Source organism: Phascolarctos cinereus, unplaced genomic scaffold (genome assembly GCF_003287225.1).
Source record: "Phascolarctos cinereus isolate Bilbo 61053 unplaced genomic scaffold, phaCin_HiC Scaffold_726;HRSCAF=1367, whole genome shotgun sequence".
Classification (NCBI taxonomy): domain Eukaryota; kingdom Metazoa; phylum Chordata; class Mammalia; order Diprotodontia; family Phascolarctidae; genus Phascolarctos; species Phascolarctos cinereus.
The window spans coordinates 327,944,878-327,971,516 of record NW_027556098.1 but is presented as its reverse complement, the minus strand read 5'-3'; the positions used below and the strand labels follow the sequence as shown (position 1 = coordinate 327,971,516).

Here is a 26,639-nt window from a genome sequence, read left to right as displayed (position 1 = left end):
GCATTTTTCCTCATGAGTCCTTCAGAATTGTCTTAGATCATTGTGCTGCTGAGAACAGCTAAGCCATTCAGAGCTGATCATAGTACAATATTGCTGTTGCTGTATATAATGTTCTCCTGGTTCTGCTCACTTTACTTTGCATCAGTCCATATAAGTCTTCTCAGGTTTCTCTGACAGCGTCCTACTTGTCAAATGAATAGAATTCATAAGCTGGAAGGGACCTCAGCAGCCATGTAGTCTAATCCTTACACCAGTCAACATGCCTAACAAGTGGGCATCCAGTCTCTGCTACAGAACATTGAAAAGATGGAACTTCTTACCTCTCGAGGAAGCCTTTTGTAAATGTATGCAAGAGGTTCACACAAAATGCTCTGAGACTTCAGAGGAGAGGTGGACTTCTGTGTGGGCGGGCAAATCAGGGAAGGCTGTATTAGGAGGAGGTAGCAAATGACCTGAGTTCTGAAGTAAGGGTAGTATCTCACTAATAGAAAAGAGACAGGAAAATATTCCAGGTTTTGTGAACAAAGATGTGGGGGCTGGGAGGCTGAGGGCATTTAGAGAATGGCAATTCACCCCACAGTCACGAGTTGTAGGCAGCATAATTTCATTAATGGCTGCTCAGTTTCTTATAGCCACTTAATAGGTTTATAATACATGAACACCTGTTCTTAGCCATTGAATTTGATCCATGGTGCCAAGGATGCTCTGAAAAGGCTTTGAAATGGTAGTACTTTTCTTCAGTTCTCTGTACACTGTTAAACAGCAGACTAAAAAATAGTTTCTGTCTTCAAAGAGGAATATTGTCCGTTCACTGGAAAGATATTTGAAACCAGTCTGCTTTTTCTTATATAGCCAATTATTGTATGTGGTATATGGGGAAGCGGGGTCAAGTATAACCTTACTGACTACAATTGGGTGGCTATATTTCTGCCTGTTGGTATCAGCGATGATAATGGTGTCAGCAGTACAATCTTAGACTTCAAATGTCAAACAGATAATTATTTTCCATGGTAGGCTTGGCCTTGTTTAGAGGGATGATTTGATGCCTCAGCCTTTCTGTAAGTTACTCTGCTGGTGGTATTTATTTGGGGCTCAAAGTACATAGATCTGAGTCCCTAGGGTTTGTGTTGTGTGTATATGTGCATGCATGCCCACGCAGGCATGTTTGTATTGCATTTTTTAAACCTGTCTTTTTTGTTGCTAAGAATAACCTCTGGGCATTCACAAACAGAAAGTTGGTCCCAACATGTGAATGGAAGACTTTGGGGAAAGCACAGGAATGGAATATGCTTCCTCTTCTCAACAGACAAGGAGAGGCTTCCTCCAGCAGAATGATGCCTGTATTATCAGAGTTGGTCACTGTATTAGGGCTTGTTTGTTTTTTTACTTTAGCTTCATTAGAAGGGGACATTTGATTCCAGGGATTGAGAAAGAGGGTGGAATTTCCAGAAGTGATTGTGGTAGAAAAAAAAAGGCAGTAAAAAAATTCATCAAGTAAAAAGAAATAAAATCACTAAAATTTTCCATTTTATATATGGAAAATTAAACTGTTAATAATACACTGGGATACTTAACTCATAGAAGTCTTTGATGGGATTGTAATGTTAAAAGTAAAGCCAATTTAATGAAACCTTCTGATTATTTCTATAGTAAACTTTCCTGGAGAAGGACATAGCTCTCTCTCCTTGATTATCTTCAGCTGGATAAACACATTCTTTAAATATGGCATAGTCATCAATCCAGTCATTGCTGTGACAGCAGCATATAAATACAAAGAATAATTACTCACTTCCATAGGAAATGAGACAACACTTATTTTAATTGTCCTAGCATTCTAAATTCATTTTGCATTTATTATTAACAACAGCAATAATAATTAATTCATTCAAAATTCATAGGGTTTCTAATATAATTTCAAAGATGCAGTTTATTACCCCATCATCTATCCATTAACTAATCATTTATGTTATTTTGACAGCATATATTGCTACCCAGGAGAAATAATTTAGTTCATAGAGTCTGAGTCAAGATTGAACAGATATTCTTTGTTGCTGTAGGAATGTAAATTAGAATGACCATCATTATTGGTTCCCCATATCACCAATGTCAGGAGCCTGGCTACTTAGCCATCCTTGACAGTATCAGAATTGGAGATTGAAACTCAGTTACTTTCTGATTGTTTGAGGCAGCATGTCACAGCAATTAGACTGCTAGACCTGGGTTCAAATCCCATATCTTTATTGGCTATGCATCTATTGGCAGATCACTTAGCTCTCCTGAGCCTCAGTTTGCTCAGCTGTAAAAAAGGAATAATAATACTTACAATGCCTGCTTCATATAGTTCTTGTAAGGTCCAAATAAGATGTTATTTGAAGGGGCAGCTAGGTGGCACAGTAGATAGAGCTCCGGCCTTGGAGTCAGAAGGACCTGGGTTCAAATCTGGCCTGAGATACTTGAAACTTACTAGCTGTGTGACCCTGGGAAAGTCACTTAACCCCGATTGCCTCACCAAAAAAAAAAAAGATGTACATAGAGGACTTTTCAAACTTTATAGAAAAGTCAGTATTATATGAAAGTTAGTTGTTATCATCACCATCATCATTGATGGACTTAGGGATGGAGAGAAAGGATAATAATTCTCCTTTCCTTCACATGGCTTTAGTCAGAACAGTTGTTTCAGTCATGTGCAACTCTTTGTGACCTCGACACCTTTTCTTGACAGAGATGCTGGAGTGGTTTGTCATTTCCTTCTCCCTCTCATTTTACAGATGAGGAAACTGAAGTAAAAAGGGTTAAGTAACTTGCCCACAGTTAGTAGTTGCTGAGGCTGGATTTGAACTCAGGTCTTCCTGACTCCAGGCCCAGTGCTCTAAATCTGCTGTACCACCTAGCTACCCAATCATATCAACAGTGAGCCCCAGTTAGTCCTCTGTTGTATCTGGGAGGTTGTACAAGTATGAACTTAGGTACTGCTTTGATTCAAAACTAAGGTGTTTTTGGTTTGGTTTGGTTTGGTTTGGTTTGATTTTATTTTCATTAAAAGGACAACCATTAACCTAATTAGAGCTTCACATAGAGAAGTGGTATCCGTGACCCACATGGGGATCAAGAATAAAGACTCTAGTATGTTTCCTGATCACACTGGAAGTTGCAAAAGAGCATAACTACAAGCTTGTGAGGGATTTAGGCCCTTTTTCTGTCTCTGTCTTAGTCTCTGTCTCTCCTCTTTTTTCTTCTCCTCTCTCTCCTCTCTCTCTCTCTCTCTCTCTCTCTCTCTCTCTCTCTCTCTCTCTCTCTCTCTCTCTCTCTCTCTCTCTCTCTCTCTCTCCCTCCTCTCTGTCTGTCTGTCTGTCTGTCTCTGTCTCTTTGTTTCTTTTCCTCTCTCTCTGTCTCTGTCTCTCTATCCCTCCTTCACCCCACTCCCTGATGGGTACAGGTACATTCCTGAACTCTTCTGCTCTTCTCCATTGATTGACTGAGAATATTTATCAACTGGTAGTCTTTTCCATCCTTTCCAAGGGATATTTGTGATTCTTGGTAATTTTAGGGTTACAGTTCAGGGTTACATTAGAAACTTAAACATTCATAAGGAGGGGGGAAAGCCTGAAGCATGTTCCAGCTACAGTATCTTCATAGAAATGATTTTGAGGGGTCTCAATTCCTATTTAATTCTAACACTTCTTGTCTGGCCGGAGGTCACCAGACAGCCTGACTGATGACCCTGACAACTTCTGACCCACTTCTGAGCCTTGCCCAGTTCAAATATAGAGTCGGTGTCTGAGGTGGAGAGGTGGGATGTGAGCTCAGGTCTTCTTGACTCCAGGCCCAGGCTATATGCACTGCACCACTAGCAGCCTCACAACAGGTTTAATGAACAGAAAGCCATGACTTTGATCTGGACACAGAGTCCCATGTGACCCTTTATTTTGGACCTTTCGCTCTGCAAAAATTGATCCATTAAGGCCTTCAAAAAAATACGAGGCCTGACCTGTGATTTTATTGGAATAAGAAACTCAAGCCTGAAAAGTACCACCAGCCACTTATTTCAGAGAATTGTCTGGGGTGTTTTATTTATAAAGACGATGCCAGAGAGGTTTGGATCACAGAGGTTATCTATCAATCAATCAGTACTTAACAGGACCCTGATTTGAACTGAGGTCTTTGGGGCTCCAAGGTCAGTCCCCTATGCACTTAGTTTTGCTGACTCTCCAGGGCCTTATTAATCAATTAGAATGCAAATAGGTGTTGATCATTATGTATGGTCTTATATATCATGCAGATAAGCAGTCAAGCTTCTTGCTTGAGTTAATTACCAAATGTTAGAGTGACTGTGAAATAAAATGAAAATATTTATGGCAAATACGGTGCTGAAGCTGTCTTTTTTGGAAAAAGGAAAAAAAAAACTTTTTAAATGCTGTCATTCATGTGCTTTTAAATTCAATTAGACCCATTCCTTTAACTTAGAGCTTATCTTAGTTTTTGTAGCTATGGAGTAACTATTTTCTATCTATAATTTGGCAAAATTATATAGTTACTTTTAAAATGATACTTAAAATTTTATACTTTGTTCTGACTTCAGAATAAAATGCAAAAGTAGGAAGATTTGTTTTAAATGTTTTCATATCTGTCTGTGATATTATGAAAATAATCAATTCTACAATTCAAAATCCTTCTTTCACCCCTCTGCTTCTTTCTCCTGCTTCTCTTTCTGTTTTTCTTTTCTCTTCCTCCTTTCCTTCCCCTCTTCTTCTTCCTCTTTCCTCAGTTTCAGTTTGTATATGACAAATAGCCATTTAATGTCCATTAAGCTGCTTATTTAGCAAAGTGCAGTAACTATAAAGAATAATAAGAAGGAAACAGACATAGAGATACATAAAAATGTGACTTTGGAAGGAAAAAATCTGAAGGACCCTTATTTCTTCCCTCTTTTTCTTTTTGAAATACCATTGAAGGAATGAATGAAAATAATTTATTAAGTGCCAAACATTGTACTATGCTGGAGATATAGATGCAAAAGCAATGATAGTCCCTGCCTTCAAAAAATTTACATTCTAATGGGGGGAGACAAAATATATAAGGGAATGATGAACAGGGAGGGGAGTATTTTGCTTCTGAAAGTTACAGGAATGATAAGTGGAGCTGGGAGAGAAGATAGGGGGATAGGGGGGGAGAGAGATTGACATATCCTTTCCAGGGATAATGAAAGAGTTGATTTGATTGTGGTTACAGAACTGGAATGAAGGATGAGTACTAAGGAAACACATGTGAGAGCAAGAAATCTAGTGAGAATATGGCTGGAGATGGGCCTACATTGAGTAGCTGACTGAGGGAGCCATCAATCAGGCTACTGGGTCCCCAGAAGGGAGTTCTCATTTCTGGTCAGATAGCAAGAAATGTTATTGTTTCTTAAATGTTTTACCTAAGCAAAGGAATGGTCAGAGGCTTTAGGATATTTTCTCTCCCTTCATGTTCTTCATTCAGGAATGTCTAAGACTACAGATATCACTTCTCTATAAGAATAAGGCTGCATTTCCATATTTTGACTTTTTAGAAGTATAAAAATAATGATTGGTCATAGTTAATTTGTATATGAAGAGAACTATATTGATCCACTACCAGCAGGATCATCCTTGAATTCTTTTCCAAATAAAAGTGAGAGATTTATGCAGTCCAACTGTATCCTCTTGCCTAATCCTGCTTTGGACCAATATGAAAGGCTTGGGAAATGATTAGTTAAGGGTACGGATATAGACTGTGGCCAGAGAATATAACAAAGTTAATTGGCACATACAGGATTGAACTTTTGACCTTGGTCTCATTAGGAGTAGCCATCACAAATCCTCAACTACTTGAAGTAAAGGAAGAGGGGAAAAGAGCCTAGTAGAATGCCCATTATTGGAAAAACACCATAATGGATGTGCAACCATTTCAGAAAACTGTCAAAGAATTACATTGTTTTTATTAAATAAACACTGCATAAAAGGTCTTTTCTTCTGTCTTTTTCCTCCCATAGGTCTAGGCTTCAGTATCGCAGGAGGTGTGGGCAATCAACACATCCCTGGAGACAACAGTATTTATGTTACTAAAATCATAGATGGAGGCGCAGCACAGAAAGACGGACGTTTGCAAGTAGGAGACAGACTACTAATGGTGAGCATGACTACAAGCAGGCATTTATATACCTAGGAAATCCTGGCTTTGCAGATTGTCCTTATTTGGAACTATGAAGATTAAAACAGCTGAGAATAGTAGGATGGAGCATGGGAAGCCTATATTGGACAGTTGGATAATGTAAGACAACATGACATTTTGTGAAGAGTACTTTCTCTGTAATCAGAGAACCTGGCTTCAAACATTACCTCTGATGCTCCTTCTCGGTGAGGCAAGTCACTTAACTCCCCTAGGCCTCAGTTTCGTCATCTGTCAAGAGAACAGATTAGTCTAGATCTGGCCTCTAAGGACAAATCCAACTTTAGTTTTATAATTCCATTAAGCTGTCTGAGTTTTTGTATTTAAAAAAAAATTGAAGTCAAAGTTACCATTGGTCTTATATAAGATTCAAGCTTTATGTTGATGTTTCACTTTATATGAATAACAGAGTCCAAAAGAGGGAGACTTTTCTTAAGCTTTAAATTTTACCAAATATTTTCACCCTGTGAGTTAAGTATTTCAGCCACCTATGAGAGAAGTTGTATATGTATTATTATTCTCGTTTTATAACTCTGAAATTAAGGCTCTGAAAAAGAAACTGATTTGCTAAAGGTTACACAATTAGTAAGGGACAAAACCAGAATCCTAATTCATACCTTCCTTGATGCACTCTTTCTACCATACCACTCTGAGCCTTACTTCTACCTGGGAAGATTGGAAAGAGATATAGAGGAAGTCACATTCGGGCATTTTATGTTGAAGAATGGGAAGGATTTCAAACAGTAGGAAAATGGAGGCAGGACAGAAATGCCAGACCTGCTACATGGTGTGAGCAAAGATATGGAGGTGGGAAGCATGGGGCATGTTTAGGCAGTGGAATTACTCTCAACATCTACATCATCCCCTAACACATGACCAGTCACAGAACTTTAGAATTGAAAGGTTCCTTATAGGTTATGTGTTATACCTCTTTACTGAGTTCTCTTGTTACAATAGGGGAGGTAATGAGGCTTCCATTTGTACACCTATAACAATGGCGAATTCAAAGCTTTCAAAAGCAGCCCATCGCTTTGTTTAGATAAATCTAACTGTCAGAAAGCTCTTTCTGGAAGTTAACTTCTATCATCTTAGAATTTCCACCAATTGATCCAGGTGGAGTAAATTTCTTCTACACATAAGGGAGGTGAGAATGGAGGATAAGCATCTATGTAACACCTCCTAGGTGCCAGTCACTGTGTACTGTGATTTACAAATATTTTCTCATTTTATCCTCACAACAACCTGGGAGGTAAGTACTATTATTATCCTAATTTTACAGTAGAAGAAACTGAGGCAAACAGACTTGCTCAGGGACATAGAGCTAGTAAAATGTCTGAGGCTAGATTTGAACTCAGATGTTCCTGACTTCAGGCTCAGAACTCTATTCCTCTACCCCCTAGCTGCCTCTAACCCTTCACAGTAAAAATTATGTCCCTGTCTCCCAAGTCTTTTCTTCCTCAGGGTAAACATCCCTAATTTCTTCAACCATGTATATGATATACCGTTATTTCAAGCCTCATTTCAGTTTCCATGGCGAAAATTAAATTTCCCATATGTGACACAAAGGCAAAACATTCATGTAAATATCATTTATTTGAACTCTCACGTATCATCAGAAAAAAATTTTAATGGCTAATTCTTTGTCTCTGAGAGACGACAGTAGGATAAAACGATAATGTGCTTAATATAGAAAAAGGTCCGTGGCCTCAAATCTTGGTTCTGACACATAATAGCCATGTGACTGAGGACACATCATTTAATTGCCTGATACCTCAGTTTCTTCACCTGCAAAATGGTGCTAAAAATAGTCTCACTATCCATTTCATAGAGATATAATGAATGAGCTTTGATGAGTTGTTATTACCATTATTATCTGTGAGCATTACAGTAGAAGCCCCAAATAGTGACCTTATCCCTTCCTTTTCTTATTGCTCTGACCATATCTTACACACACACACACACACACACACACACTTTGTCTTATCTAGAATTTTTTTCACAAGCCTTGGCTCAATGGAGGGCGTCAGCTTTCCTGGCATCGTTGTGTGTGTTATGTCCCATCTAAAGGCAGCTAGGTTGCGATCAGAAAGACCTGAATTCAAATCCAGCCTCAGACACTTCCTGGTTGTGTGAGCTACAGCAAATCACTCAATCTGTGTCTGCCTCAGTTTCTTCAACTGTAAAATGGGACTCAGTAACATCTACCTCCCAGAATTGTTGTAAAATTTAATCAATTAAAAACAAAATTAAATCAATTCAATTCAGTAAACATTTATTTAGCACCTACTGTGTTCCAGGAATTGTGGAGAGAGGGGAAGAGCAATCAGAGGGGACCCATTGCAGGGGCAACCAAGCAGAGCGGCTGATGGAAAATCGAGTTACCTGGAAAGTTCTCAGCCCTCTCTAAAGGAAGGCTTTGAGGGGAGGGGCAACTAAGAGAGTTAACGTGATGAGGCACTGCGCTAAGTAAATCATATCTGTAAGGCTCTTAAAATGCTTAGCACATAGTAAGTGCTGCATAAATCCTTATTCCCCCTCCTCTTTGTCTTTGTCCTGTGCTGTGCTTTTCACGTATGTTTACCTATCAGAGTTCCTTGGAAAGCCCCTGTTGGTTTCTCCTGATGCTTTTGCCTCTCCTTAATCACTGGGATTGTTTGGGAATGCATTATCAGAATATATTTTCAGATCTTGACAAGTCACGCTCCCTCTCGAGGCCGTGGCTTCCTCGCTTGTAAAATGAATGAGTTGAACTAGGGCCTTTTAGCTCAATGCCCTTTGACTTCTCGCGCTGTGACCTTGAGCCCTCCTGCTCTTTATATTAATTTCTTGTTGTCATCTAGTTGGTACACTGTTCCCTACCTGTTACAAAATGCAGTATCATGCTAAGTATTGTGGGTTGACTTTTTGTAGCTCTATTTAGAATTCTGGCTTGAGTTTCACATTTTAAAATAACAACAATAATAATAAAACCACTGTAAATCTGTCAAAAATGTTTCCTGGCTCCATGCTAACAGCTTACCCTCTTTTACAGTTTTTCTTGACATTCATTGTCAAGGTAACTATTTTTCCCCCCAAAATAACTAAGACATAATCCTTAAATGTCTTAAATTTAAAACATGGTATAAAAAATGCACCTGGAACAGGAACAGATCGCTTGTCTTATGTAAGACAGGAAAAAAATAGCCCTGCCCTCGGGGTAGGTGCCAAGTTTGGAAGATCAGGCAAGGTTTGAAAAGAAATGATTCAGTGCATATTGTGTGAGAGAAAAATAAATGACTAGAAGTTTCTGAAAGACAGATTGCTGGAAACAAAAGGAAGATGAGTTCTCTTTCTTCAAAGCACAAAACGCATTATGTTTCCCCTCTTGCTACATGCCATCCTCATCTTTCCCTTCCCCTTCCCTTGGAGCAAGGGAGTACAGATTATCTAACTCCTTTGAATCACCAGCTGGGTCCTTCTGAATTATTCTTTTTCTAAAGCTGTTTACATCATACCCTTCTCCCATGCTTCAAACCCTCAGTGATTTCATACTGGTTTGGATATTCCTTGATTCTGAACCCAGAATGCCTTAGCAGACACATTCTGAGTGGCCAGCTTTAGCACATTAAATCCCCTACCTCTCGGCTGTCCTTCCATGTACTTGTCTCTGACCATGCTGACTGTGTGGTCCTGGGCAAGTCACTTTCATAGGTAAAATGGGGACAATAATAGTGCCTATCTCATAGGGATCAAAATGTAAAAGAATGGTAAAATGCTTTACAGACCTTAAAGTGGTATGTGAATGTTACTGGCATTAATACAAAGAATACCAGATTTGAAGTGGAACGACCTGGGTTCCAGTTTTGGCTCTGTCGGCTATGTGACCACAGGCAGATCAGCTCCCCTCTTAAGGCCTCATTTTTCTCACCTGTAAAATTACAGCAGCTGATGTTTAAAAAGCTTCAAAAGTTTGCAAAGTGTTTTAAATATCTTCTCACAAGAAACCTATGTCGTGGGTACTACATGCTCACATTGTGAGGTTAAATGATTTTTCTGTGGTTAACTACCTATTAAGTACCTGAGGCAAGCGATGAACTCGTCTTCATTTTTCCATGTCCAACATTCTATCCACTAAACCAGGATGCCACTCATAGCTCTCTGCCAATGTAGGAAGGGATGGCATGTGGAGGAAGGATGAGGCATGTTCTGTTTGGCCCCAGAAGATAGAACAAGGAGCAGTGAGTGAGAGTTGCCAAGAGACAAATTCAAGATTGATATAGTCGACTAATTAATCAACAAGTAATAAGAAAGTAACTGCTACGTGTCAGGAACTGTGCATGGTGCTGGGGATGAAAACACAAAGCGCCAAACAATCCTTATTCTCAAGGAGTTTACATTCTTAATGAAGGAGAGAACGAGTATATAGTACATTCCACAAGTCTTAGTGCATTTTCAGCTACTAAAGCTTAAAAGTCCATACAGACATACATATAGGGAGAATAAATATAGTCTACAAAAAAAGGGAAACAATTTCTTAAAAAACAAGAGATATCCAAAAGTGGAATGGGCTGCCTCTAAAGGAGACTTCTCCTTCATTGGAGGACTTCTGAGCAAGGCTGGAAAAATGCTTGTTGGGTATGTTTTAAAAAGAATTATTTAGTTTAGGGAGTGGGAGTATGGGGTGGACTAGATGGGCCCTGAATTGCCTTCCAACTCTGAAATTCTGTGATGGCTCAAGGTCCCTTCTGCCTCTGAATCTATGATGTTGTAGCAAATGCCATAGGAAGAACAACATAAAAGTCCACATATGTTCTAGGAGTTTCCTACATCAATACAACCACAAATAAACAAATAAATGCAAGCTTTGGTTATTTTTATTGATAAGGTCAAAAAGTTTTAATTCAACAATCATTTATTAGCTCATTCCTAGTCTCAAGGAGCCTGTATGAGGAGAAAACAAGTGTGGAATTTCTGGAAAATAAAACAAGTTGGTGGACATCACCACAAAAGCACATATCAGTCATTTTTTTTTAATGTTTCTACAAAGCCACTAGCAATCCCTGACCAAAGCTAGTCAAATTATGGAATGTTTAAATCACTCAGTGAAAAACATTAATCCTCCTTGAATTGTTTTTTTTTCAAAATTTCAAGAATATTCCCTCTCAACACTTTTAATCACAATAATGAATAACACAATAATAGTCATTTTCTCCTAATTGCCCTGTAAGTACTGTCCTAAGTACCCCCTTTGGCCTATGAAGAAGAAACTGAGGGTCAGACAGGTTAAGTGACTTCCCAACTCTGTGTGTGTGTGTGTGTGTGTGTGTGTGTACATATAAGTACATATTATGTATTACAATCATATATATTCTATAAAAACTATATATTTATTCTTTGCACATATTCTTTCTGTGTATATATATATGTACATATGTATATATGCATGTATATAGACATACAATAAATAATATGCAGTATATACAAAACATGTAAGTATATATAGAATACTGTATATACAGTGAATAAATACAATTATAAGAAAATGCTTCCTAAAATTTAGAACTATCCTAAGTGGGGATGGGTTTTATCAGGCACTCTCCCGAGCACTAGGGCTACAAAGACACAATACAAAGTCGTCCCTGACATTTTATGGGGCCCGGTAGTTTCTCAAATTACAGTTTAGTTTCCCTTTCCAACCTGCTTCCTGCTCCCTAATGCATTTTCTGGTTTGCCTCCAGTCCTGATATCGTTGCCTGCAGATTCATCTCCTCATATCCATCATCTGCTTATTTTGCTGCTTATGGCAAGTACTTCTATTCCTTTCCCACCACCACCGCCCTCCTCCACACCACTCTGTACCTCTGTTCTATTGTGTTCATTCGCCAGGCACTAGTTTCAACTCCCACACACCCTAATTTATCCTGAGTTGGCCAGCACATCCCCTGGCACCTTCTTGTTCATCTGGAGTTCGCCCTACTCCCCCGAGCTCATGGTGGCATTTCATCTTCTCTCTGAGTCATGTCATCAACAGCTTTCCTTGTGCTCTGTTCTCTTTGCTAATATGAGGAGACCACCATCCATGTGATGTGCTATGCCCACCATACAACACCTCCCTCAGAGTCTCAGGATTGCATTCTGAAGTGGAGAGCTGACTGCTCGGCCCTCACCATGTATCACAGATAGTCAGTGCCAAACAAAATCGGTGCAATGTAGCATTCACCCTGGAAAGAGTACTTGGTTGGATGACTTGGAATTCAATCTGCGTTTAAATTCTAGCTCCACTCTCCATTGCCTGGGAGGCCTCAAGAAACTCACTTTATCTCTCTAGGCCCCACTTTCTTTGTAAAATGAGGGGGTCCAAATAGATGGTCCCTGTAAGTTAAGGCAAGAACACTAGATTGAGAATCAAGAGACTTGTGTTTGAGTCCTTCTGCTTAGACGCTACATAGCTGTATTACCTTGGGCAAGTCACCCTCCATCTCTGGGCTTTAGTCACCTCTTCAGTAAAGTGGGAGGGAGAGGAGGTGCTGAAATGGTCTGTAAAGGCCCCTCCAAGCTCAAACATTCTATGGTCCTTGATTCAGTGGAAGTAACAATCACAAGAGTCATCAGCTGCACCCTCTCTTCAGACAATCAGTCAACACCAGCTGTAGCCCCATTGTCTTGAGAGTTCATAGGATAATGCACACACATAATTAACCCAAACAGACCTACTTTTGTGAAATACAATTTGAAGACTTCAGCACAAAAGAAGGCTTCTTGGGAGAGCTCCTATACTATTCTAGAGCTTTCAAAAGACCAGATATAAGCCTCATCGGCAGTATCCTAATTAAACTCAATAGCTCACAGATGTTCCCAGGAAATGCACACGGAAGATTTTCACCAAGGAATATACTTTCTGGAAAACAAAACAAGTTGGTGGACATCACCACAAAAGCACATATCAGTCACTTTTTTTAAATTTTGTTTTTAATGTTTCTACAAAGCCACTAGGCAATCCCTGACTGAAGCTAGTCAAATTATGGAATGTTTGAATCACTCAGTGAAAAACATTAATCGTCTTTGAATTTTTTTTTAATTTCAAGAATATTCCCTCCCAATACTTTTAATCACAATAATGAATAACACATTAATAGTCATTTTCTCCTCATTGCCCTGTAAGTACTGTCCTAAGTACTACCAACTCCCTTTGGCCTATGAAGAAGAAACTGAGGGTCAGACAGGTTAAGTGACTTCCCAAAATTTTCCAGATGGTAAATATAAGAGTTGAGCCTCCAATCCAGCTCAGTAGACTTCAGCACCCTTCCCACTATACCATCTCACCTCCTACTTTGGTCTCCCTGCCTCAAGTATCTCCCTTCTGCAGTCCATCTTCCACATAACTGCCAAAACAACTTGAATAAAGCCTGGATCTAACTCTATCTGACTCCTCTATTCCACAAATGCAAATGGCTGGCTTCCTATTGCATTATAGATCAAATATAAGTTCTGTGTTTGGCTTTAATAATCTCTTTATAACTTGACCCCTTATAGACTTATCATTCATTATTTCCCCCCACAAATTCTGAGATCAGCCGAACTAGCCTTTTTTTTCATAACCATTCTTTACCTATAACATTGCATCTCCTGTCCCTTTGTCTTTGTACAGGTTGTGTCCTACGCCTGGAAAAGCACACCTTCTCATCATTGCCTCTTAGAATCCCTTTTTTTCCCTTCAATACTCTGTTTTCCCCTTTAATACACAGTTTGAGCACTGCTTCTGCATGAAGCCTTTCCTGATACCTCTCAAATGAGATAATATAAAATGCTTAGCACAGTGCTTGACACATAGTAGGCATTTAAAAAATGCTTATTCTCTTCCCTCTCCTCTCCACCTCCCTCAAAATTAATTTGTATTTTTTATGTATTATATATAGACTGATAACGTGTATGTTTTCTTCTTCTCTACACTATAAACTTCTTGAGGGCAGGGACTGTTTCACGTTCATCTGTGTCCCCAGTGCCTAGCACAGTTTCTGACACATAACTGATGATTAATCTATTTCTGTTGATTGATCTCTGCTGCTTAACAGCCTGTCAAAACTCAGCTAAAATGTCACCTTTCTCCAAGCTTCTGTGATCTCCATAGTCACTAATTATCTGCCCTCTTTCACCTTGAACAACACCTCATATAAATTCCCTTAAATAATTATGGTGTAATTTTAATATATAAAACCTGGTCGCTAGCATTTATGTTATACTTTAAAGTTTGCAGAGCCCTTTACATGTGTCATCTCATTGGATTCTTAAAGTAATTCTGTGAGGTGAGAACCATTATTGTACCCATTTAACTGATGAAGAAACTAATATTGAGAGAAGCTAAATAACTTGCCTGGCTATAGTAAGTATTTAAGGTGAAATTTGAACTCAGGTCTTCCTGGCTGCAGGTCCAGCAGTCTATTCACTGAGCCATCTAGCTACCCCATGGTTGTATTATAGTTGCCAGCCTGTCCAAATTTCTTACTAGTTTATAAGCTCCTTGTGAGCAGGCGTTATACCTTATTTTTTTTACTTCGGTATCTCTCCCAGTACACAAGATTCTGTATGCAGCAGACACTTTATGGATGTTGGCTGAATTGACATGGAATCCCCATTCTTGTTCCATCTCTTCTCCCCTCTCACCTATCCTAACACACTTTTCTGACTTTTCCAATCCAGTGAAGCAAGTGTCGAATTCCTAACAATTTTCAAGGTGATGATACTAGGGATCTTGTCCTGCCCATCTGAAAGACAGAAGAGGGTAGGGTTTAATCAGTCTGCACACATCGCTGTCATTTGCTGACAGTTTCGTGAATGGCACACTTCCCTCCCTCTCCTAACATTGAGGATGAGATGATGAGATGATAAAACATTGTCAAGAGCCTACTGAAGTTAGGGCTGCTTTTCATTCAATCCCGCTAGTTATTTGGCAGTGGGGTTCTTATCTATTCACCTGTCAATCCGCTCTGTGAAGGCAAGAAGTCTTTTCTCTCTTGTCCTTCCTGTGCTGGCTGTTCTGACAACTGTGGTCACATATTTGGAGCCACCTCTGATGATTCCTCTCAGAGTGAACACCCCTTCCATCTGCTCCCTAAGAAAAGAAGGCTTGAAGGGGATAATAGGTGCCTTCAAGTGTTTGAAGGGCTGCCATGTGGAAGAGGAGAATAAGCCGAGAGAGTAACACAAACTTTATGAAGTGCCTGCTGTTCACAGAGCATTGCTAGGGAATGAGGAAAAGGTAAAGTTTAGATAATGATAGCCAATTTTTAAAAAGGAACTTATAAAAATTGTCTCATAAGAGCTTCACAACAACTCAGTGAAATAGGTCACCAATTCAGAGAATCGTAAGTTCATCAATTTGGAGGTTGGAGAGTTCCACAGTGGCCACTGAGTCCAACTCAGTCATTTTACAGATGAAGAAACTGAGGCCTAGAGAGGCTAAGGAATGTGCATAGCTACCAAAGACCAGAAGTGAAATTTTTACCCAAATTTTGTTGATTCCAGTCTAACACACTCTTCACTATGTCAAGTGCCCTCATAGAGCTTCTAGTCTGATAATGGGCTAAAAAACCAACACAGACAACTAAAATATGCACTGATGAAAAGAACAATACTATTTAAAATTCAAGGGGATAGCTCCTTCATCGTCTCCATCTCTGGTGGAAAGAGTGATGACTCTGGATTCTGAGGACCTGAGTTCGTATCCCATTTCTGACACTACCTTTGTGACCTCATTTAAGTCATTTAGTGTCTCTGGGCACTAATGAGGGAGATGTCTTCTGAGGTCCCTTCCAGTTCTAGAACTAGATCCTATGATATTGATGAAGTGGAGGGAATGACATGTCACTAGATTTGATTGAGGAAGATCAGAAGAACTTTGTGGAGAAGCCAACATTTTGAGCTGTGTGCTTTATATCATCAGCAGAAATTCAATCACTGATGAGAAGGAAGGACAATCTTTTGGGCCTAGTGACCTACAGGGAACAAAGAGGCATGATAAATCAGGGTAGTTCAAGATAAGAAGCCAGTCCAATTTGATTAGAGCATAAAATTGATTTTATATTTATTAGTCAGTATCACGAACTCATCTATTCTCTTCTAATTACTGTTTTCATGCTATGGAAATCTGAGTCATCTGTTTCAGGTCACATTCATGAACATCTTCTGTAGCTGTTTTGCATAACTAGAATACTGTATCCAATGGCCTTAATTCTTTTTTCTTCCATTCAATGTGTTTTTTTTCAATGAATAAAAATGTACCTTCTATCCCACCCACCATCAAATAAGATAATATTTGTGAAGTGCTTCACACAGTGCCTGGAACATAGTAGGCACTAACTAAATAAATGCTTATTCCATTCCACTCCCTTCTCCTTCCTCCCCTTCCCTACATCAAAAAAGTAAGACAAACAAAACATGTGAAGAAGCTATGCCAATTTTGAAGAACATTTCATGTATAATTTATCTAAAAGTTGGGAAACCAGCCACCATTTATATGACAAGTATGAAAAACAAATTCCTATACTGGCCATCTCTGAAAATTTCACACACACACATACATATACATACATATTATATAAATATATATATATATATATATATATGTATATATACATACAGATGGATGGATAGATAGATAGATAGATAGATAGATAGATAGATAGATAGATAGATGTTTTATTATTGCTCCTCTGAAAACAAAATTGTTCATTGGATTAATTAGAATTCTGAAGTCTTTCCAAATTGTTTATCTTTATGGTATTGTTATTGTATAAATTGTTCTGCTCAGACTAATTCTAATTTTACTGAGGACTTTTTTTTCCTTTTCTTCAAGGTAAATAACTACAGTCTAGAAGAAGTCACACATGAAGAAGCTGTAGCGATATTGAAGAACACTTCAGATGTAGTTTATCTAAAAGTTGGCAAACCAACCACCATTTATATGACAGATCCTTATGGCCCACCTGATATTACTCACTGTAAGTACCATCCTCTCAACAGTGGTCATTCCATCAGCTTCCTACCTTGCCTGAATTGGAATGATGCACAACCTTAACCACCCTAGATCATCACCCTTTTTCAGCCAGACAAAAGTCCACTCCAGCTCCCTACCTAGCTGCCTTCTAAGACCTATGTCTCTTGAGGAGATGAGGAAGGTAACAGATGAGGACCCTTAGCATTTCCTCTTTGATCATTGTATTGGAAATGCTTAGTATGCTGTGTAATATGGTGTGATTTTAGTAATTTTTTTTGTACCCATATTTTTAAATTGGTATTTCTCAAGTGCCAAAAGACATGATTAATGTCTCCTGAGAGAAAAATCCTAATGTCTTTTGAGGTAAGATCAGGGTAGCATTATGCTGGAAAAAAGGATGCATGGCCCCAAAAAATGGGACATTCTAATCATGTGAGAAAACAACCCCAAGGGAGGTGTTGGATTTGAACTTTTAAATCACTGCCTTTGATCCTCGATCTCAGAGCTACCATTTTCCTCTGAACTCACTTTTCATTCGCAAGAGAGAAAAAAATGGCATCGACTATGGCTATGGAAGTGGGAGGAGTGCTGGCACTCTTAACAGGCTCGGGCCTCAGGAAGCCAGCAGCTACTTTTGGGGCAGGCCATTGTCTGAATTCTTTGAAAGGTCACTCAGGGCCTCAGCTGATGGATGCTGCATCTTCTGTGACTAGGTATAAACCTATTCTGCCCTTCTAATATCATACTTCAAAAATAGTTTTGGAGCTATCCATAGATAAAATAATTGGAAAATGAAAGGCAGCATTATATCTCAGTAGGAGACTGGGACTCTGAAACCTCAGCATTCTAATTGTGGATCCACATGCCATTAATTAGTGTTGTGGTCTTAAGCAAATACTTTAACCTCTCTCTGCCTGGGATAGCTCTCTAAAGAGAAATATAAGGGCTGACTCGTTACCTGCCCATTAAGTCAGATATTGGTTTGTTTGGTTGTTTGTTTTTTAATGAAGATTCCAAGACTACTTCCAAAGGACATGTGATTCTTTTTGAACCAGGAATGAAGCTGAAAACCACTTTACCTTAGTTAGTGTACCCATTATAAAGATAGTCTTCCTGCTTAGTATTTTCCAATATGAATGAATTTTTAACAGTTGTCCGTAAGGGAGTCAAAATATTTCTGAAAGAAAGCATTTACAAAATAAATAAATAAAGCCATGACTCACTTCAAGAACATCATCTATGGTCAGTGCTGGGGAAATAAGGACAGAATAGAGTCTGGAAAAAATTATTCAGAAATATAAAAACTAAGGTGTTTGTGGGAAATAGTCATCAGGTGACAGCACTGTATAGTTGGAAGGTTATTGAATTGGGACACAGAGGACTAGAGTTCAATTCTTGGTTATGGTATTCACCTATATGATGTCAAGCAAGATATTTAAACTCTTTGGGAAGGATTAATGTTAATCTGTGCTTCCCACTTCCTGTCAAAAAAGTGGTGGATTCAAGATACAGAATAAGACATATGTTTGACATAGACAAGGTGAGAATTTGTTTTGTTTGACTATATATGTATTTGTTATTTGAGTTTTGTTTCTTCTTTTTTCTGTTAAATTTATGGGGGTAATAAGGAGGGAAAATAGATGAATATTAATTGAAAAACAGACTAAAATTAAAAAATTTGTGGCCCTTGTAAAATAAAGGGGTTAGACTAGATAGTAATTGCTAACTTTATATAACATTTTAAAGTTCACAAGGTGTTTTTCATGTATTGTTGCAATTAATCCTCACAACAATCCTGTGAGGTAGGCTTTTTTTTTTTAATTTCCATTCTACATATGTAGAAACTGAGGCCCAGATTTAAGTGACTTATCCAGGGGCACCCAGTTAGTAAGTCAGTCAAGTTTGAATCTAAAATTTTTTTTAATTCAAGTCAAGTCTCTATTCACTATATTTTTGGCCTCTAAGATGACCTCTGATATCTTTTCTAGGTCTATATCTATTCTCTAAATCTATGATCCTGAAATCATGAAGTGGGGAGCCTCGCCAGAACTAGGATTAAACACAGTTAGTAGTTGCTTACAGTGCAACATTAAACAATGAGGAAAATGTTTCAGTTGTATTTTTTAAAGAGTATAGTGGTTTCTTCTCAGCATTACAAGAATCTCAGACATGTCCAGAGGCCTTGGGATGGAAAATGCTATCCACATCCAAAGAAAGAACTGTGGAAGTTGAATCGCTATCACTTATTTTTACCTTCTGTTGAGTTTTATTTCATCTTCCTGATGGTTCCTCATATTGGTTTTAATTTTTACTTACAACTTCGCTAATGTGAAAATATGTTTAATACGAATGTAAATGTGAAGCCTATATCAGATTGTGCACCATCTCAGGGAGGGTCAGGGAGAGGAAGGGGGAGTAAAATTTTCAACTCGAAAGCATATGGAAGTGATTGTTGATAAATCAAAATACATTAATAAAATTTAAAGGAAAAAAAAGAGTGTAGTGGTTTGATCAGATGAATTTCTTGATTAACTGGATGAACTTACTAGAGAATGAGCCGTTGTTGAAAATTTAGTTGCATCTCATCAAATGGATATGAATTGGCTGGTTTGTACTGTCATGGCTTAGAGCTACCTCTTGCTTACTTGCTTATAAAATGGAGGCAGTTGCAGAGTAGGGAGTTCCCTGGTTAATAAATGCACGTGTTTTAAATGCTAGAATATCATAACTCCAGTAGAATACATGGGCCATTCCATCAGTTATCCTCCAATCTCATACTATGACCAGCTCATCTTCTTTTTCAATCATACCTTTCTTTGATGACACTTGGTACACCACATGTCCTTTATAGAATCCTGTTTTTTAAAGTAGTGCAGACTTCCTACAGCCACCATTTCTGTCTCTCTCCTTTGCTGTTAGAGTGATACTTGACTTTGAATCCTTGAAAACTGTAATGTTCCATGACTAAAAGTACAAGACTATTTTGGGGTGAAAGAAGAATTTCATGCTGAGTGGACCTTTTCCCAGTAGCATTTTGCTTTTGATGGTTAGATATTAATCATTTGAAAAGAATGACTGGATCTACAATTAGAAAGTTAACATTTCCATTTCAATAGAAAATTAATCATTGCCTTGAAAACGTGTGCACTGTTTATCCCTTCCAACTGTTTCCCTTCTCTTAATTATGCTAACTTGCTTTGTAGATACCCCCATTATTATATGTTGCCAACCATAAAGGTCACCATTTGCTTGTGTATATTAAATGCAATACACTCTAAACTCAACATTCCTATTTGGCTACTATTGTCTGCAGTGGGCATTACAGCCTTTCTATTTTTAACATACCCCCTTGGCATCTAAGGGAGCATATGTTGAGTTAAACTGAATCAAAATTTTGTTCTCTTTTCTCCTACTAGCTTATTCTCCACCAATGGAAAATCACATTCTCTCTGGCAACAATGGCACTTTAGAGTACAAATCTTCCCTGCCACCCATCTCTCCTGGAAGGTACTCACCAATTCCAAAGCACATGCTTGTTGAGGACGACTACACCAGGTCAGTCATCCTTATTGCTTAACTATGTTTTATGATCATTGCCATAAAGATGGTGACATTGCCTAAGATGTTAGCTATTGTGTGCCATGCTTTGGAGGATCTGAGTGCTACTCAGGTATTATGTGATGTTTCAGTCATGTCCAACTCTTTGTGACTCCTTCTGGGGCTTTCCTGGTAAAGGTACTGGAGTTATTTGCCATTTTTCTCTCTAGCTCATTTTACAGATGAGAACTGAGACAGACAGGGTTAAGTGACTTGCCCAGGGTCACACAGCTAATAAGTGCCTGAGGCCAGATTTGAACTCACAAAGATGAGTCTTCCTGGCTTCAGGCCTGGCACCCTATCTACTGTGCTACCCAACCACTCAGGTATACCATCCACATATAGCATCCTATAAAATATGACAGTAATAGCCCAATAGCAAAAGTATGAAAAGATGATGCCACAGTCCCAAGGAGATACAGAATGGGGTCAAGTTTGTTTGGGGACAAACAGCCTCTGGCCACTACAGTTTTAGGATAAAGGGTACAAACCAACCCTGCATGTAGGGATGGTATCAGGATGGGAAGCAATCAATTTAGTTGCAGAATGATTTAGTAGAAAGAACATTGAAATACCCAGGGTTCCAGTTCTGGCTTGGCTATTTATTAGCTGTATGACCTGATTTAAATTCTCTTGACCTCAATTTCCTCCTCTGTAAAGTATATATTTGGTGGGAGGGAGGAGAGTTGGTGAGCAGAGGGGTCAAACTTGATGCCCACAGGCCACAAGCAGCCAGCAAAACTCCCCAGTGCAGAACTAGAATAAAATGTTATTAGGAAATGTTACAAAATCAATAAAAATAAGTACGACATAGATAATGTTAATTTGTGGTTTTCTAAGTTAATATGCTTAGTATTCCTAAGTTAATATGTGGCTCACAGGGCTCTGTTTCTATTTCAGTGACACCACTGCCTAGGTGATCTCTTAGGTACCTTCCACTTCTAGAACCTGTGCTCTTATTTTTTTAAAAAATTTTAATTTTGTTTATTTTTTTTAATTTATGGAATAAAATAAGCATTTCCATAACACGATATAATAAAAAAGATGATTGCACGTGAAATTGCAAATCTATTACATACAACTTGCTATTCCTTTTAAATATATGATTAGGTTATCATGTAAATTTCTTTTTTTTCCTCTCTCCCAGGTGGAAAAAATTTTATAATATTAGGTCATAAAAAACCGTGTTCTTCTGATGTCAGTTTTATTAACTCTTAGTATGTGTCAGTATCCTAATCCTTGGGAAGATAAAGACAAAAGGAAAACCCTGCCCTCAAGGATCTTGCATTTCATTGAGTCAGACAACATGTGTATATATATATATATATATATATATATATATATATATATATATATATAACTTATACAAAATGAATGTAAAATAATTATGAGAAAGAAGGAAATAATAGCCAGTGGGACCTGCTATCCTATAGCCCTGTGGATATTGGGAAAATACTGCCTACTTTTGACTGAGGCAATTCTTTGCATAACTCTCTCCCTAAATAATCTCACTTCCTGGAAATAAGAGTCATAGCTCACAATGGGTCACTGGGGCTAGGCTCTAGGGCACTGCTACTTAGGAGGGCACTTTATCTTAGCAGTCATGTGCCATGTGGCTTGGGGCTAGCAGAAGACTATGAAGGTGAGGCCATGGAAAGGACACACCTCCCAATTACATTAGGAGAGAGAGAGAGAGAGAGAGAGAGAGAGAGAGAAAGAGAGACAGAGAGAGAGAGAGAGAGAGAGAGAGAGAGAGAGAGAGAGAGAGAGAGAGAGAGAGAGAGAGAGAGAGAGAGAGAGAGAGAGTGTTGTGTGTGTGTGTGTGTAGGGGAGTGGGGTTGATCTAGGCTTCCTCCTCCTGAGAGTCTTTATGCCATCATTTTCTTCTCCTGGGATCCCTTCTTGGACCACTTCATCAGTGTAACAGCAACCAACCAGGGTAAACTGCTCAAGCTGCTTGGCTTGAGGACCCAACCACATTGGACACATCAGATCAGTGACAATAGTGGCGTTTGCTAGTTTGAGGTTGTCTCTGTTTCCCAACCCTATCCCATTTCCATCACCAGCTAATTTGCCCCAGGTTCTGGAATCCCCAGCTATGGCTTTGTTGGGAAGCCATCACTATCTCAACACTAACATCGTGATTTTAACACTGAAGATACTTAATACTTGTTATGGGCAGTTCAGTTAGTGTACAAATATAGCAATCACTCTATATCTAGAGATTGGTCTGAGTGTCTGACTGCTTTTGAGTCTGTTTTGGGAAAGGAAAATGTGTCCTCTGAGTACCCTTTAACATTTCCAACTCATTTGTCCACAGCCTATTGCCAATACACCTGTCCCAGAATGTTGGCATTAGAAGTGACTTTGGAGATTATTTAGCACATTGATCTTCAAAACGGGGACCACAGCATGACCCCAAAGAATCTGTAGCCTAACCCTACAGGGTCAACCAATCAGAGGGCAGGGAGGTGGAACACATCTCACTCTACCCACAGAAGCTAATTATGAGCTTGTCTCCAACACAGACACACTACTGTCTTTGCCCAATACACCTCAATGCCACAGCATTCTACCCCTTTGTGCCCCTGGTCTCTCATTGCTTATTCAGCCATCAGCTCCTCAAAATACATATAAAATAACCTGAACTCAGGTCCTGCAGCTGAGCAGGCAAAATCCCTATCCCTCACTCCCACCCACAGCATATCCATGCCCTGTCACCCAGATCACTTCAGGGCTGCTTCTTCAGTGAGTGCTTTCTGTGCTCTGAGGTAGTGAATGGTGAGTAAGATTCACCTCCACCTAAACCCCATACGCACGCGCACGTGCACACACACACACACACTCTCACTCATTTCTTTTTTTTTCCTTTTAGTGAAAAAAAAATTAAGTAGCACAGGATGAACAGGTATGGATTTTTTGTACTCTACATTGAAGATTACATTACATTATCTTTTCCTCAAAACCTACCCCTCTTCTGAACTTCCCTGTTTCCACTGGAGGGATCATTTTCCTTCAACAGTCTCCCAGGTTCTCAACTTACTAGTTGCCTTGTTTTCTTGACTCTTCACTCAACTGAATCTGCTCTCTTTGCAGTTACCAGTCTCTCTCTGTCTCTCTTTCTCTCTCTTTCTCTGTCTCTCTCTCTTTCTCTTTCTCTTTCTCTCCCCCTCCCTCCTTCCCTCCTTTCCTTTTCTCTTCTTACCCCTTTCTCTCCTCTCCCTTCCTTTCTCTCTTTTCTTTCCCTATCTTCCTCTTCCTCTGTGCTCCTTCCTCTTCCCTTCTCTTTTTCTCCCTCTCTTTTCTCTCTATGTGTTCCCCTCCCTTCCCCTTCTCTTTCTCTTGTTGAAAAAGATAACTCTTGTTCCTTTTCAAAAAAAAACACCTTGGAAACAGAACCAATTAACCTGTTTTAAAAAACACTACAAACGAATAGTTGAAATAGGTTTTAAACCCATTTGTTTAAAAATTTATAAATACTAACCTTTAGTAATTGAGAGAACAATAGAATGATATCAGGGAAGATGGAAATTTACTGGATGAATTCTATCCAAAACATTTGCATAATTAGTGGATGGGATTTAAAAATAAATATCATCATCTAGTAAACACAGCCAGTGAAATATAACTTTCCATTTTGATCTCCATCACTTTCTGAGGTATTTTTTTATCTGTGATTGACATGAAAAATATGTATCAATACAGCATGTCCTAAAAGTCTCAGGGTAGCACTGAGCCCTTTGGGACATCCTTTATAAAATGAATTTAAAATTAAACTTTCAAATCATTGTCTTTCAATCTTTAACCAAGATTTAAAAGGAAAAAAAATAGATTCAATCAGATTGAAGTCATTTATTATTCCTCATATTTATTGTAGGTTTATTGTATTATTTTACCATTTTACCATTTGTTTATTGTACCATAAATGTTTTTTTCAAAATATGACTTCCTCTTAATCTTTTTTTAACATTTCTTTTCTGTGTCTTTTTTTTTAATTTTTTTAGGCAACTGGGGTTAAGTGGCTTGCCCAGGGTCACACAGCTAGTAAGTGTCAAATGTTAGGTCTGAGGCCAGATTTGAACTCAGGTCCTCCTGACTTCAGGGCCGGTGCTCTATCCACTGCACCACCTAGCTGCCCCTCTGTGTAAGTCTTATAATATATGTAATCCTTAGTATAGCAGTAAAGGTATATAACTTAAAAGTCACTGAATGTGAATATATGGGAGTATCTGCTCACAATTTTTACTGACATGGGTACATGAACAAAAAAGTTTAGACATTTCTTCCCAGTGCCATCCTTTCATTGTAGAGATTTGGGAAGTGATATGCAAAAATTTGAGTAACTTATCTATGTTTATACAGGGAATAAGTGGCATAGCTTGAATATGAACCAAGGTCCTGTGCCTCCTGTTCTTCTCCTCTGCTTTATACCATATCGTTTTTGACTCTTAGACAGTTCCTTCGTATTTTCCCTTCTCAAAAGCCTCTAGTCAGTCAGTAAGTTAATGAGCATTTATGAAGCAATTATCTTGTGCCAGGCACTCTTAAGTCTTGGAAATACAAATACAGCAAGTACTGCCCTCAACAGGCTTACATTCTAGCGGAAGAAGAAAACACATAAAAGGAAAACTGAAAAAAGCGTGAAAGAAATTGGAGGACGACAGTTCGGGGTAGAGGCTGGAGAGAAATGAACCCAAGAGATTGACTTTGTTCTGAAGATGGTAACTCACAGAAACAACCAAAAGAGTTTAGTTATCACTTGTAGTTTGTTTGGTATCAATATACGCTTATAATAATTGTTATAAACTATAATTATTATTGCTGTTTTCATAATTAATTATACTACTGGCGTAATAGGCATCATCTCAAAACTAACTTCCTGAGATTACCTTTTTACCAGGAAATACTATATGTAAAACAATTGTATTTTTTATTATTGTTATTACCTGAAATTGCAAACAATTTCAACATCTAACACAGGGATTCATATATAGCAGGTTCTTGATTAATGCTTTTTTTAACTGACTTTGGCTGGTGGCCATGATTGACACTTACTGAGCCTTTTTGATTTGTAGGTAGTGCCTAAAATAGGTCCATTCCATCTTTGAATGTGTGGAACGTATTAAGTCCCAAACTAATATGTGTTGATGACCAGAAACATTGTTTTCACATATAAATTAATTGTAGCTCTATTCCATTTGACTGGTAGCGATATTAAGTTGGGCCCTCCAGAAACATCCCGATTTGAACTTGGAAGTCCAGGCTTGATACCTCTAAGTGAAAACAACGAAACTCAAAACCTTTTTTCCTAGAGTGATTCTAGAAGATAAAAGAAGATTTTCAAATTTACATTTTTAATCACTAATTGCTCCAATGTTAACAGGTACTTTAAATTGGTGGGGTGTTATTCAAAATCTTCTCTATTTTACATTTTTAAATTTTTAAGTCCCAGTCTTGGACCAAACCACTACTTTACTCTATGACCTTGAGCACATCAACTTGGTTTTTGAACGTCAGCTTGATCGCTAATTAGCTGTATAATCTTGACCATATTGCCTTACTTCTCTGGGTCTCAGTTTCCTAATCTTTGAATCAAGGGTATTAGACTAGGTGATCTCTAAGGTTTCTTCCATCTCTAAATCACAGGATCAGAAGATTACAGGGGCAGCTAGATGGTGCAGTGGAGAGAGCACTGGCCCTGAATTCAGGATGACCTGAGTTCAAATGCGACCTCAGACACATAACACTTACTAGCTGCGTGACCCTGGGCAAGTCACTTAACCCCATTGCCTAGCCAAAAAAAAAAAAAAAAGATTACAGACAGAGATGGAAGTGACTCCAGAGGTCATTTAGTTCAAGCCTTTCATTTTATTTCTTTCAT

General features: G+C 38.5%; 1 protein-coding gene across 10 annotated transcripts in view; it reads left to right on the top strand.

The window, feature by feature from the left end:
* DLG2 (discs large MAGUK scaffold protein 2) overlaps positions 1 to 26,639 on the top strand; it is a 1,818,644-nt gene that overhangs the window by 1,118,581 nt on the left and 673,424 nt on the right. For all 10 annotated transcript variants that reach the window (XM_078156955.1, XM_020993659.2, XM_078156957.1 and 7 more), the window contains 3 exons: positions 6,014 to 6,150; positions 17,021 to 17,165; positions 20,578 to 20,716. In XM_078156955.1, coding sequence (XP_078013081.1) covers positions 6,014 to 6,150; positions 17,021 to 17,165; positions 20,578 to 20,716 — 421 coding nt within the window. The remainder of the gene's footprint in view (positions 1 to 6,013; positions 6,151 to 17,020; positions 17,166 to 20,577; positions 20,717 to 26,639) is intronic.